The sequence below is a fragment of the Bos mutus genome, chromosome 28 (assembly GCF_027580195.1).
Source record: "Bos mutus isolate GX-2022 chromosome 28, NWIPB_WYAK_1.1, whole genome shotgun sequence".
Classification (NCBI taxonomy): Eukaryota; Metazoa; Chordata; class Mammalia; order Artiodactyla; family Bovidae; genus Bos; species Bos mutus.
In genome coordinates this window covers 30,323,529-30,338,643 of record NC_091644.1, presented here as the reverse complement: position 1 = coordinate 30,338,643, position 15,115 = coordinate 30,323,529, and the positions used below count along the sequence as shown (strand labels likewise).

At 40.0% G+C, this 15,115-nt stretch overlaps 1 protein-coding gene across 3 annotated transcripts in view; it reads right to left on the bottom strand.

Moving 5' to 3' along the window:
• SLC16A9 (solute carrier family 16 member 9) overlaps positions 1-15,115 on the bottom strand; it is an 86,350-nt gene that overhangs the window by 18,772 nt on the left and 52,463 nt on the right. For 2 of the 3 annotated variants that reach the window (XM_070364575.1, XM_070364576.1), the window contains exon 3: positions 14,244-14,387. The exons of the other annotated variant lie outside the window; for it this stretch is intronic. In XM_070364575.1, the coding sequence (XP_070220676.1) occupies positions 14,244-14,387 (144 nt within the window). The remainder of the gene's footprint in view (positions 1-14,243; positions 14,388-15,115) is intronic. 3 annotated transcript variants of the gene reach the window in all.

Here is a 15,115-nt window from a genome sequence, read left to right as displayed (position 1 = left end):
GAAGCTCCAATACTTTGGCCACCTAATGTGAAGAACTGACTCCTTGGAGAAGACCCTGATGCTGGGAAAGATTGAAGGCAGGAGGAGAAGGGGATGAAAGAGGATGCCATGGTTGGATGGCATCACTGACTCAATGGACATGTGTGTGAGCAAGCTCTAGGAGTTGGTGATGGACAGGGAAACCTGGTGTGCTGCAGTCCATGGGGTTGCAAAGAGTCGGACACAACTGAGTGACTGAACTGAACTGAACTGAAACATATTTACATGTTCTTACATTTCTTTTCCATACCTTATGTTTATTTCACGTATCTCTGGGTAGACCATAACCTCAGAGGCCTTTTTTCCTTCATCTCCTCCCCCAGATATCAAGTTCTTTATCACACCCACTGCCTAAATTATCAACCTCCCACTCTGTGGACCGCCACTGCCTCAATTCATCTCCTCCAGATCTTTTCTCTTCTGAACAAATGGCCTCCTCATTGCTGTCTCAGCCTCCAGTACTTTGTCCACCAATCTACCTTCTAATTATCATACAGTTCTCATCACATCACTCTCCTGCATTAGGACCCTTCATCATCAGGTCTCTGCTACAAATCAAGCTTTTTTTTAAATTTATTTTTTATATTTTTATTTTAGGTTTTATATTTTAGAATTGGAATATCTCCAGTGGGTCTTCTGGACCCAGGGATTGAACCAATGTCTCCTGCACTGCAGGCAGATTCTTTATTGTTTAAGCCACCAGGGAAGCCTGTGTTAGTTTCTGCTGTACAGCAAAGTGAATCAGCTATACATATACATATACATATACATATATCCCCTCTTTTTTTGGATTTCCTTCCCATTTTAGGTCACCACAAAGCAATGAGTAGAGTTTCCTGTGCTATAAAGTAGGTTCCCATTTGTTATCTATTTTATTCATAGTAATGTATATATGTCAATCCCAGTCTCCCAATTCACCCCACACCCTCTTTCCGCCTTGGTATTTCTATGCTTATTCTTGTCTGTCTCTTTATTTCTATCATTTGAAGCAATGTGGATAGACCTCGATACTGTCATACAGACTAAAGTCAGAAAGGGAAATACAAATACCATATATTATTGGATCTATATGGAATCTGAAAAAATTGGTATAGACGATCTTATTTATAAAGCAAACAAAGCTTTGACCTATTTGCAAGTCCACTCGCGATCTGTGTGTTCGTTAAACAAATATCCCAACAAAGACCACTATATCTCATGCCCCTGAGCAGCATTTGAGCTCCTGGAATGTCCTCCCACCACCCTCACTCCTCCAACTTGTGCCCCCTGATCACATCCCACCTGCCCTTGAAGACTTAGCTCAAGCACCAATTCCTGCACGAAGCCTTCTTCTATGCCCCCACCCCATGACATACTATACCTGCACCGAATGTTGCTTTCATTTTATTACTGCACTTAATTTTACTATGTTACGAGTTACATATTTACAAGTCTCGTCCCCCAACTAGACAATGAGCCAAGCCACTACCTGAGGGCAGGCTGTGTCTTAATCATTTGAGCCTTCTGGTTCCAGGTCTGAGCCTGGCACAGTGTTAAAGTTATTCTTCTTCTTTTTCCCATCAACCTTATTTGAATTCCCAATTTTAAGTTACATTGGCTAATTTCAACCATTTCTGTCTATTCTTACTCTGGCTGTCACTCTTTCTTGCATTTTTCTCTTCCTCTCTTTGTCTCATTTTCTCTATTCATGTAACAAACATACACAAACTACATACATGCATGCTTGTGTGTGAATATATATATATTTTAAAGTATCTCATGTGTGGATGTGAGAGTTGGACTGTGAAGAAGGCTGAGCACTGAAGAATTGATGCTTTTGTTTTTTTTGTTTTTTTTTTTAAGAAAAATTCTTTCTGACTCCGCGTGGGGCGCGGCGGCCGGCGCCCTCTGCCGGGGATACCCGGAAGCGCGCCGCAGCGCGGCCCCGCCGGCCTCGCCCACCGCAGGTTGGTCCCGCCCTCCCAGAATTGATGCTTTTGAACTGTGGTGTTGGAGAAGACTCTTGAGAGTCCCTTGGACTGCAAGGAGATCCAACCAGTCCATTCTGAAGGAGATCAGCCCTGGGATTTCTTTGGAGGGAATGATGCTGAAGCTGAAACTCCAGTACTTTGGCCACCTCATGCGAAGAGTTGACTCATTGGAAAAGACTCTGATGCTGGGAGGGATTGGGGGCAGGAGGAGAAGGGGACCACAGAGGATGAGGTGGCCGGATGGCATCACTGACTGGATGGACGTGAGTCTGAGTGAACTCCGGAAGTTGGTGATGGACAGGGAGGCCTGGCGTGCTGCGATTCATGGGGTCACAAAGAGTCGGACACGACTGAGAGACTGAACTGAACTGAACTGATGTCTGCTTTCCAACTAAATTGTGCTGATTTTTTTAAGTTAGGCCAGAAAATACATCTTAGCTTAAAAAATATTAAAGATTATTTTATTTCACAATAATTCATGTAACAGGATAGAATCATTAGAAATACAGAATTAGAATTATATGGTTTGAAAAAAGGATTTACAACTTGTATGCATTATAGTGTGATGGTCTGAGCAAATCTTACTAAACAGCCTCATTTTCTCATTTTTCTTAAATTAAAAAAAAATTTTGTATTTATTTATTTAGTTGTGCTGGGTCTTAGTTGCAGCACTTGGGATCTAGATTTTTGACCAGGGATCAAACCTCATCTCCTTGCATTGGGAGCACTGAGTCTTAGCCACTACACCACCAGGGAAGTCCCCTTCAGTTTTCTTAGTCCTTATCTACAACTAAAAAACACCCAGACCAATTAAACTGATAAGAGATATGTATATCACAAGACTATATAACTGAATGGAATTTTCATTTATTTTAGGAGGACAAGCAACAAAATATTGGAAATTGTGCACACAGTTTGAAAATTGTTTATGAATTATTTTAAACTATTCTTTCATTATATGCATATCTTTGTATATACCTAACTTAACGGACATCTATCGAGCCCCTGTACTTACATATGAAAATTTCTCCCTGCAGTATTATCTTTACAAAAAGGAAATGGTTTAGTACTAGTTCATTTTAATACAGCAATCTTCAAAAGTGACGAGGGTCAAGTTAGAGAATCCAGATTCTACATATGAAACAAGGGTCAGGGGTAGCACCTAAGACTTTCTCAGCTTGGCCACTAGAAGTCTGATATCCTGGAAAACCCTTCATCCTGGGCAAACTAGAACAGCTGGTCACCACGTGTAAGGACTTGTCTCTTGGTCATTTGGGAGAATGCCCCCTCTCCATGTTCTGAAACAAGCACCTGAGCACCTCTTAAAATAGCTGAGCCAGTAGGATTTATCATCTTGATCAAAGGTTAAGATAGGCAATTGCATACAGAATTCCAGAAATATTTACTTTTAGAAATGAATCTGAGAAATGCAAATCAAAACCACTATGAGGTACCATTTCACGCCAGTCAGAATGGCTGCGATCCAAAAGTCTACAAATAATAAATGCTGGAGAGGGTGTGGAGAAAAGGGAACCCTCTTACACTGTTGGTGGGAATGCAAACTAGTACAGCCACTATGGAGAACAGTGTGGAGATTCCTTAAAAAAACTGGAAATAGAACTGCCTTATGATCCAGCAATCCCACTGCTTGGCATACACACTGAGGAAACCAGAAGGGAAAGAGACACGTGTACCCCAATGTTCATCGCAGCACTGTTTATAATAGCCAGGACATGGAAGCTACCTAGATGTCCATCAGCAGATGAATGGATAAGAAAGCTGTGGTACATATACACAATGGAGTATTACTCAGCCATTAAAAAGAATACATTTGAATCAGTTCTAATGAGGTGGATGAAACTGGAGCCTATTATACAGAGTGAAGTAAGCCAGAAGGAAAAACATAAATACAGTATACTAACGCATATATATGGAATTTAGAAAGATGGTAATGATAACCCTGTATACGAGACAGCAAAAGAGACACTGATGTATGGAGCAGTCTTATGGACTCTGTGGGAGAGGGAGAGGGTGGGAAGATTTGGGAGAATGGCATTGAAACACGTGAAATGTCATGTATGAAACAAGATGCCAGTCCAGGTTCAGTGCGATGCTGGATGCTTGGGGCTGGTGCGCTGGGACGGCCCAGGGGATGGTATGGGGAGGGGGGGGAGGAGGGTTCAGGATGGGGAGCACGTGTATACCTGAAATTTTTTTAATTTAAAAAAAAAAAAAAAAACTGGAAAATAAACAATTTTAAAATTAAAAAAAAAAAAAAAGAAATGAATCTGTGAGAATGGACCTTCAGATGCTAAAAAAGATAAGTATAGAGCATCCAAATATAATTACTGGTTATGCTTCTAGCCTAAAACATCTGCATAGAAAAAGTTTAAAAGTTTAAGCAACTGCCTAGCTTTCTGATTGGCATGGTTTTATACAGGCATGTGGTTTTGACACTGACTTGATTAAAGCACAAACTTTATATGCTTAACATGAGTACTCTGAACATAATATTAGCTGGTCAAAAGCACAGGTTTGGGATCAAGCAGGTATAGATTCAAATCTCAACTCTAACACTTAACTGGCTGTGTGACTTTCAGTTTCCCTATCTTTAAAACAATCTCATAGGATAGTTGCAAAGATTAAGAGACATTTAAAAAATGTAAAATATTTTCATATCTGTGCTTGGACTATAATAAAATATCCTGAAATAGACATTATACTGATATATTTTTTTAGTTTTCACCTGAGTATTATGGAATTACATAGCTATATAGCCTCAGACTAATTAGAAAATCAGAGTTCCTTATTATAACTGAACATCCACGAGAGACAAAAGAAGATCTTTAATGGCATAACCATTAAAAACAAACCAAAAAAGGCTTATAAAAGTCTAACTGCTAAAGTGAATATCCAGAAAATGACCTTTACCTAATTTGCCATCCCTAGAGGGGAATGAGATTGTCTATGAATGTGGGCTATGCCCTCCTCAAGCTCAATGGACCATGAAGATATGACCAAGAAAATGAAGGAAGAGAAAATTGAATTTTTCCAAAATCGAGAAGATATTATTAAGAAAACAGTAATCGGGTAGCCAAGTATCAGTATAATATAAAGAAAAGAGACTGAAAAAAATTGATTTTTTCAGCTGTGCTTTTCAGAAAAGCAAAGAAAATTAATTGGGAAGAAGCTTGAGCAATTCATTAATGGAATATTGCGGTCCCTGCTCCCACTCCTTCCCATCTCCCACTACACTTTCTTTTTTCTAATTTTTTTTTTTTTGAAGACCATTTTTAAAGTCTGTAATGAATTTCTTACAGTATTGCTTCTGTTTTATGTTTTTTGGCTGCACAGCCTGTGGGATCTTAGCTCCCCGACCACGGATGGAACCTGCATCCTCTGCACTGGAAGCATAGAGTGCCTCCAGGGAAGTCCCTGATTTTCCTGATTTTAGGAAAGTTATTGAGAAAACAGGAGCCTGAATTACTGGGTTTGTTGGCAGTGTGACATAGAGCCACTTGAAAACCAAGCAAGCTGTCATTTTATTCCAGCTACAAACACCAAACAAGAGAATCTTCTATTTTCAAAACGGTATTTTTTTTAAATGGTAAAACAGAATTATGCTAACTAATACACATAAGTATTATTTTTGATGTTTTACATTATAAACATACTGCTGCTGCTGCTGCTATTGCTGCTAAGTCGCTTCAGTCGTGTCCGACTCTGTGCGACCCCAGAGAGGGCAGCCCACCAGGCTCCTCCATCCCTGGGATTCTCCAGGCAAGTACGCTGGAGTGGGTTGCCATTTCCTTCTACATAACATTAATTTCTTCATATTATTTAATCTGTTATACAAATATTTCTGATTCAATAGAGCTTCTTCAGTTGCAAAAATCTACTGCTGTGGTCTTAAACTAAGAGGTCTTAGAAAGGTCTTTCCTTAGAAAGGAATATAAGGAAATCAGAACAAGTATGCATTAAACACCTTTGTGCCTCTCTACACACCTTATTTCATGAATAGTCACAATAACTCTGAGAAGTCTTGTTAGTCTCATTTCTTAAGAAATACAAACGGAACTGCTCAGAGAGGTTAAATAATTTTCCAAGGTCACAAAACTGATAAGGATGGTTATGCTAACCAATACTTATTTCATTAACTCATTGTTCAGTTCAGTTCAGTTCAGTCACTCAGTTGCGTCTGACTCTTTGCGACCCCATGAATCGCAGCACGGCAGGCCTCCCTGTCCATCACCAACTCCCGGAGTTCACCCAAACTCATGTGCATCGAGTCGGTGATGCCATCCAGCCATCTCATCCTCTGTCATCCCCTTCTCCTCCTGCCCCCAATCCCTCCCAGCATCAGGGTCTTTTCTAATGAGTCACCTCTTCACGTGAGGTGGCCACAGTATTGGAGTTTCAGCCTCAGCATCAGTCCTTCCAATGAACACCCAGGACTGGTCTCCTTTAGGATGGACTGGTTGGATCTCCTTGCAGTCCAAGGGACTCTCAAGAGTCTTCTCCAACACCACAGTTCAAAGGCATCAATTCTTCGATGCTCAGCTTTCTTCACAGTCCAACTCTCACATCCATACATGACGACAGGAAAAACCATAGCCTTGACTAGTCGGACATTTTTTGGCAAAGTAATGTCTCTGATTTGTAATATGCTGTCTAGGTTGGTCATAACTTTCCTTCTAAGGAGTAAGCGCTTTTTAATTTCATGGCTGCAATCACCATCTGCAATGATTTTGGAGCCCCCAAAAATAAAGTCTGACACTGTTTCCACTGTTTCCCCATCTATTTCCCATGAAGTGATGGGACTGGATGCCACGATCTTAGTTTTCTGAATGTTGAGCTTAGAGCCAACTTTTTCACTCTCCTCTTTCACTTTCATCAAGAGGCTTTTGAGTTCCTCTTCACTTTCTGCCATAAGGGTGGTGTCATCTGCATATCTGAGGTTATTGATATTTCTCCCGGCAATCTTGATTCCAGCTTGTGCTTCTTCCAGTCCAGCATTTCTCATGATGTACTCTGCACATAAGTTAAATAAGCAGGGTGACAATATACAGCCTTGACATACTCCTTTTCCTATTTGGAACCAGTCTGCTGTTCCATGTGCAGTTCTAACTGTTGCTTCCTGACCTGCATATAGGTTTCTCAAGAGGCAGGTCAGGTAGTCTGGCATGCCCACCTCTTTCAGAATTTTCCACAGTTCATTGTGATCCACACAGTCAAAGGCTTTGGCATAGTCAATAAAGCAGAAATAGATGTTTCTCTGGAACTCTCTTGCTTTTTCCATGATCCAGCAGATGTTGGCAATTTGATCTCTGCTTCCTCTGCCTTTTCTAAAACCAACTTGAACATCTGGAAGTTCACGGTTCATGTATTGCTGAAGCCTGGCTTGGAGAATTTTGAGCATTACTTTACTAGCATGTGAGATGAGTGCAATTGTGCAGTAGTTTGAGCATTCTCAAATGAATGAAGCAGGGCAAAGGCTAAGAGAGTTTTGCCAAGAGAATGCACTGGTCATAGAAAACACCCTCTTCTAACAACACAAGAGAGGACTCTACACATGGACATCATCAGAGGGTCAACACCAAAATCAGACTGATTGTATTCTTTGCAGCCAAAGATGGAGAAGCTCTATACAGTCAGCAAAAACAAGACCTGGAGCTGACTGTGGCTCAGATCATGAACTCCTTATTGCCAAATTCAGACTTCAGTTGAAGAAAGTAGGGAAAACCACTAGACCATTCAGGTATGACCTAAATCAAATCCCTTATGATTTTACAGTGGAAGTGAGAAATAGATTTAAGGGACTAGATCTGATAGAAAGAATACCTGATGAACTAGGGACTGAGGTCTGTGACATTGTACAGAAGACAGGGATCAAGACCATCCCCATGGAAAAGAAATGCAAAAAAGCAAAATGGCTGTCAGAGGAGGCCAATCAAATAGCTATGAAAAGAAGAGAAGTGAAAAGCAAAGGAGAAAAGGAAAAATATTCCCATTAGAATGCAGAGTTCCAAAGAATAGCAAGGAGAGATAAGAAAGCCTTCCTCAGCAATCAGTGCAAGGAAATAGAGGAAAACAACAGAATGGGGAAGACTAGAGATCTCTTCAAGAAAATTAGAGATACCAAGGGAACATTTCATGCAAAAATGGGCTCGATAAAGGACAGAAATGGTATGGACCTAACAGAAGCAAAAGATATTAAGAAGAGGTGTCAAGAATACACAGAAGAACTGTATAAAAAAGATCTTCACAACCCAGATAATCACGATGGTGTGATCACTGACCTAGAGCCAGACATCCTGGAATGTGAAGTCAAGTGGGCCTTAGAAAGCAACACTACGAACAAAGCTAGTGGAGGTGACGGAATTCCAGTTGAGCTATTTCAAATCCTGAAAGTGCTGCACTCAATATGCCAGCAAATTTGGAAAACTCATTGTTAGGGAAATTTAAAAAATAGTCTTGTTTAGGTTTCAGAGACAAAGCAGAGCAGGCCTCTGACCTTGCTTCTAACCTACCTGGATACTGTCCTACCTGAGAGTGACTGTGAGTGACTGCCTGCTGTGAGTGCAGGACTTGCAGCACCATAGATAAGATGGGGGAGAAATCCTGCGATTGTTGAACCCCTGGAGGGGGCCTGGCTAACTAAGCCCCAGGCTTACCTACATTCCAAGTTTTACATAACAAAACAAACAGCACTTACAGGAAACCAGAGCTGCAATTTGGTCACAGATTAAGGATGATATCAGTTTGCTACCATCCTGGGATTATAAGCAGGAACCCCAAACTGCAATCTTTGAGGTCTCACCCACGGAGTGGATGCGCTGCCTGAGACCCTTTCCCAATGGGACTCCAGATGTGCAGTGGCACGGTACTTCTCAGCGCTGATTAACTCTGGATGTTGGTCAAAATTTAATTTGGTGATGTATCCTCTGCTCTATTCCTCTTTTCTTTTAATCTTAGCATATTGAAAGTAAGCTAGATAATTCTAATAAATATCTGTATTACTTATTTGTATATAACGAGTGGCTTATTTGTTAACAAATCCTTTGAACCTGAGACGAAAGTGAGAACTTTTGGCAAAATACTCATCCATCCACAAAACCTTCTAAGGTAGATACTATTGATATATTCCGTTCAAAAAATGAGAAAACAATATGCAACTTGTCTGTCATCCATGCAGCTAGCAAGTGAGTAAGATAAGATTAACCCGCATGGTCCAACCCCAGAGCCTGGGCTTGTTACTGCTTGCTCCTGTGTATGCCATACTGCTTTTTCAAGAGACCATCTGGTTCATTCCAGATGAAGGAAAATGCTTAGAATACTGCACAGAATGGGTGCTCAATATATGTTATCGTCAGACTGAATCTTTCTTGTTTTTTCAAAAGAATTCATAATACGCAGTCTCAACTTGTAAGTTTAGACTGTGTTATAATTTCCTGTCACTTCCTTTTCAACTGGATACTCTGCTTTCAATGGGAACAGATGAAAGTGTCATTGTTCATTAAATTCCCATTTCTTTATCCCACGAATATTCTATGAGCCCTATACTCTGAGCTTACTGACAAAATAAAACCACAAAGAAGTCAATCATGATATGAACTGTTAATAATCTGCCAGCAAAGAGGTCCAATTATTACTACAGTGAGTGACTTTTTAATTATTGAAATTAAAACTTGAAAAAATTTTAATTATTTAAAATGGAAATTACAAAATAATTATTGAAATGAAAATTCAACTGATTTTTTGCTGTTGAAATCCAACTCAACACTCTTATATATCTTATTTTTATTTTGCCTGATTTCTCCTAGTCCTTACAAGACCTGTGTGATGCAGGTTTCTTAGTTTGCCTTCACAGATGAGGAGACAGTCACTATTGGAGATCAAGGGCTTTGCACAAACTCACAGAACCTGTATCTCCTGACCCAAAGCTCAGTGCTCTCTCCCTGAGCTTATAATTTTCTCCTAGCCACAGAGATTCAGAATCTGCTGCCAAATCAGAGTCATATACAATCTTCAGACATAGCTTGTTTTGCTCTTTTTTTAATCAGACTTGTGACTGTTTTTGTTTTTATGTTTTGGCCATGCTGCATGTAGGATCTTAGTTCCCTGGACAGGGATTGAACTCTGTCCTTCTGCAATGGAAGTGCAGAGTCTTAATCCCTGGAGTGCCAGAGAAGTCCCCATAGACGTGTTTTCTGCCCCAGGTTCCATTACGTGAAGGAGAGGCCAGGATTCCAGAAGGAAAGACATTGCAAAACACACTATGACAAATATATAGATAATAACATCTTGGATCATTCCCCAAAGAGAACTACAATCACTTATTTAGATATCATACACTAGAGAAAGTGGGATGCCTTTGAGCAGGGTAGGATACAGGAAATGGCACTGTTAGCTAGGGGCCTGGGGCACTTACATGGCCTCCCCTTAGAGTGGGATCTCATGGGAGCCAGGGAATATATGGGATCATGGCTCTGGTCTTGCTCACAGTGAGTCCACTGAGTCCATGGGCACATCATACAGTTATTTACCCAGTTCCTAATATTTAATTGGAGCACTAAGGTGCTTATAGATTCAACAGCAGTGTGGGCACTTGAGGGAGCTCAGTCATGTTCGACTCTGCAAGCCTATGAACTGCAGCCCACCAAGCTCCTCTGTCACTGGAATTCTCCAGGCAAGAATATTGGAGTAGGTTCCCATTTCCTACTCCGGGGAAACTTCCTGACCCAGAGACTGAAACTGAGTCTCTCGTGTTTCCTGCATTGGCAGGCGGCCCTTTACCACTGGTGCCACATGAGAAGCCCATGTACATGATATTTGGCATAACCTTCTTTCTACATTGCTCTTTGCCCAGGGGAGTAAAAGTTACCATAGTGGAGAAAGCCATGTGGAACATCTGCAAGTCAACCACCAGCAGCAGCCAGCAGGCTAAATCAAAAAGTGAAAGTGAAGTCGCTCAGTCGTGTCTGACTCTTTGCGACCTATGGACTGTAGTTGGCCAGGCTCCTCTGTCCATGGGACTTTCCAGGCAAGAATACTGGACTTGGTTGCCATTTCCTTCTCCAGGGGATCTTCCTGACTCAGGAATCAAACCGGGTCTCCTGCATTACAGGCAGACTCTTTACTGTCTGTGCCATCAGGGAATCCCAGAATAAATCAAGAAAAGTATCAAATCCTATCTAATGAATAGAAGATCATGGATTCACGGAGGAGAGGGAACAGGATTAGCTACTGAAAGGTTACAACACCATTAGCCAAATCAAAATCAGTTGTACTGGTTGATAAAGCCCTTTCCATTGCCACAGAAAATTTGAAATTTAATTATAGGGGTTACTTAATTTTGTCTCTGTCTTTCTATATACCCTTAGATATGCTTCCAACAATCAAATGCACATAAAATCTTGGACAATCTACACTCACATTTTTTCTTTTTAAAAATTCATTTTTATCTATGGTAATACAAATACTATGGTATCACCCACTTTAGATCATTTTTTTTAAGTCAGTGACAACTTTGGATATGTACTCACAAAGGCTATACCTTAACTCTGAAATCATGTGAGACATAAAACCCCACGAAATTTTAAATGCTTAGTCCAAAATTTTGGAGAAAATGCCCAAATCATACCAATAACATAATGATTTAATTTTCTATGTTAAAAGGGGTTTGTCCTACAAGGAGTAATCAAATGTCCATGCACAAATAGCAATATTTTTATTTTCATGATTTTAGAAAAGAATTCAAGATGACTATTCAATGAATATTTTCAAATTTTACACCAGAGATAATCATATTTGCATGTACAGGTTTAAACTGTAATATAAACACTATAGTGATTAGGTAATATAAAATATCACATATATAACCTGTTCTCAAAGAACTAACAAGTAACCTACTTATTTAGATTATGATCTGAGTAGAATCTGAGTATGGAGTTAAATTCAAAATAAACTTTAAGAGTTCTAAAAGCATTAAAAACAATTACAAACACGTAGAAGAGGTTAGGACCTGATGTCAGATGGAATGGATTTAACCCCAAGTCTCCCAGCTTTGCAGCTTTAGTTAGTAATCTCACTTCATTGAGCTTCACTTTCCCTGTCTGTAAAATGTGTTCATATGAAGACTGAATGAGATCATATAAAGCACAGAGCTTAGCGTACAGCTGTCGGTGTTGTTGTTTGTCACTAAGTCATGTCTGACTCTCTGTGACCCCGTGGAGCCTGCCAGGTTCCTCTGTTCATGGGATTTCCCAGGCAAGACCATTGGAGTGGGTTGCCATTTCCTTCTCCAGGGCATCTTCCTGACCCAGGAATCTAACCCTATCTCCTGCTTGGCAGGCAGATTCTTTACCACTGAGTCACCAGGGAAGCATATAAAGCACAGAGCTGAACACACAGTATGAACTCAGATATTAGAGGTTATTATTTCCATCATTTATTATTAGGGAAATATTCCTATGTGAAAAAGAAGAATATTGGTTGTCAACAAAATTAGGTTCTTTCAGGTTTGACTCAAACCAGCCATTTTGCTGGAATTTGTCTCTGAAGTCTTATACACCAAAATCCTTAACTATAGTCCCTGTGTGGGTCATGTCCGGCCCAGCTGTGCTCTTTCCTTTGCTGCCACATGTAGTGATGAGATCTTCCCCCTGTTCCAGTCTATTCCCTTGCAGCCTCTCCTCCTATTAATTAGCTGTGTCAGCATTGGCAGGCACGTCTTCCTCCACCCAAATACGCTGTGTTCTAAGAATTTTGGCACCACTTCTGAACCAATGTCATATAGATGGCACTATAGAACTCCTGTCTAGAAAACAGGCTCTCAACATACATTAATCAAATGTGTTGTAACTTTTCTGACAGTAAAGCAAAAACATGTTAATCAGGAATAACCCATTCTTTACATCAAATGTTTGAGGTTGGTTAGCCTTTTGCTGGAATTTCATTTGGAAAATGTCAATCTTCCTATAGATGTATAACTTATGTTCCTCTGATTATAACTCAAATATAACTCTTAACCATTTCATTACTTAAACAAATATTCAATTACATTTTACTAGATAATAAGAGTGGGCATAATATTTTTACAATCTAAAATATAATATTTAAGGAATTCCCTGGTGGTCCAGTGGTTAGGACTCTGCGCTTTTACTGGTAAGAACCCAGGTTCCATCCCTGGTCAGGAGACTAAGAACGTGCTGGCTGTGTGGCATGGCCAAAAATAAGAAATAAATGAATAATAAAATATTTCTACGTGACTAATACACATTTCTATTTGTTCAAACTTAACATGAAAAACTAGAACTTCTGCCTACACTATATTTCAACTACGATTCCCCTCCAATTTATATAACACTGGTGTATTGTTTTTAAAAAAAATCTAATAGCTGAACGTTTGGATTTACAGAGACGATACATTTGAAAGTGACTATTTGATTTACAAAATACGTTTTTAATATTTAGAAGGAAAAGTAATTAAGTCTTTCAGATATTCAGAAGAAACTTGGAAAGCTGGTGTTTTTAAAAAATTCCCTGCCAACAGCTCCTAGGAATCATGAGTCTGGTGATGTTTAACACAGAATACAACAAGTATAATACATCACAAAAGTATTTCCCCCAAAACTGTCAGTGTTCTCAGGCCCTGAGTCCTGTACCCCTTCCTCTCCTATAACCAAGATCATCATCAACCACTCGGTTTTATCTGCTCATGCCTTATCTTCCACAAAAACAATCATTATTCTGATGTACTTGAAAATCTACTTTTTACTTCTGCTATGACCTTGTGATTGAGGCCCTGGTGATAGCTACTGCGGAACAGCAGGATGTTTAGAACACAAACAGTTCAACACAGCCCTGTTCAACCAACCGATATGAAAGGGACCACTTCCCACATCAGTGAGAAGTGGCAGGTGTCAGTGACACCTAAGTTTCACTCTTTCCTCTCTCTTTTCCTTTGTTGTGCTAGAGAGACGAGTGCTAAAATTTAAAAAACCCTTCCCATGCCTTGCAAGAAAACATAATGTGCGTTGTTAAAACACACTTATCCCTTGAAATACTGTAATTCACTGGGTGGGCATTTCATTAAAGCAACAATTTTTGGCGAAGTGGTGGTTGAAAGTGAATTATTCCTGAGCATTTTCACTCCTTACATTAACGTCATTCATTAAAACGATATTTAACTCTCAAAGCTTAGAAAAGCGTCATAGTGACCAGATTTCTTACCTACAACAATGCCATAGGAAAAAAACAGAAAGTAGATATTGGGGGCAAAACTGCTCAACATCAGGCCTCCTGCCACCAGGAAGCCACTGAAGATTGTCACGGCTCTCGCTCCAAAAGATGAGACACACACGCTGCAGACAGGACCTAAAATCATAAACGAAACCTTCACTTATTTAACAGCAACCTCCTCTCCACAATCCTATTATCCATCCCATGGGAACTTTAAAATGATTCTTTCCATCATAAAACAACAAAATAACAATAAGCCACTGCATATTCACTATGGGTTGGACACTCTGCTACTTCACATAAACAATCTCACTTCACCGCATTCCTGGGAGCTAGGTGTTTTTGTTATCCTCATTTTTTTTTTTTGATAAGGAAATTAAACTTGCAGAAGAGTAAGGTCATATAGTTAAGAAACTGGGGTTCTGGAGTCAGACTTTATTAAATTCTCAATGAGGGTAACAGCAGCAGCCACAGAGTAGTGATAAAGAAATAAAAACCCAGACTGTCTGACTCTTTGAGTCCACCAGTTTTATTATTATTTTTTTTTGTAGCATGCCATATGGCATGTGAGATCTTAGTTCCCTGACCAGGGATCCAACCTGCGCCCCCTCACTGGGAGCACAGAGTCTTAACCACTGGACCACCAGGGAAGCCCCTCGAGCCCACCATCTTAACCATCACACTCTTCTGAGGATTTTGGTCTCCTAGACAGGCCATACATCTTTTCTATGCAAAGCTCCTATCCAGCACAAGACCAGTCATATAATTGATGACAAAAATAAACTTGATGATTCACTCAATGCAGTCAATAGCAACCCTATAGACAGACGAAGTGAGGAGTGAGGTTACTCCCCTCCTAGAGA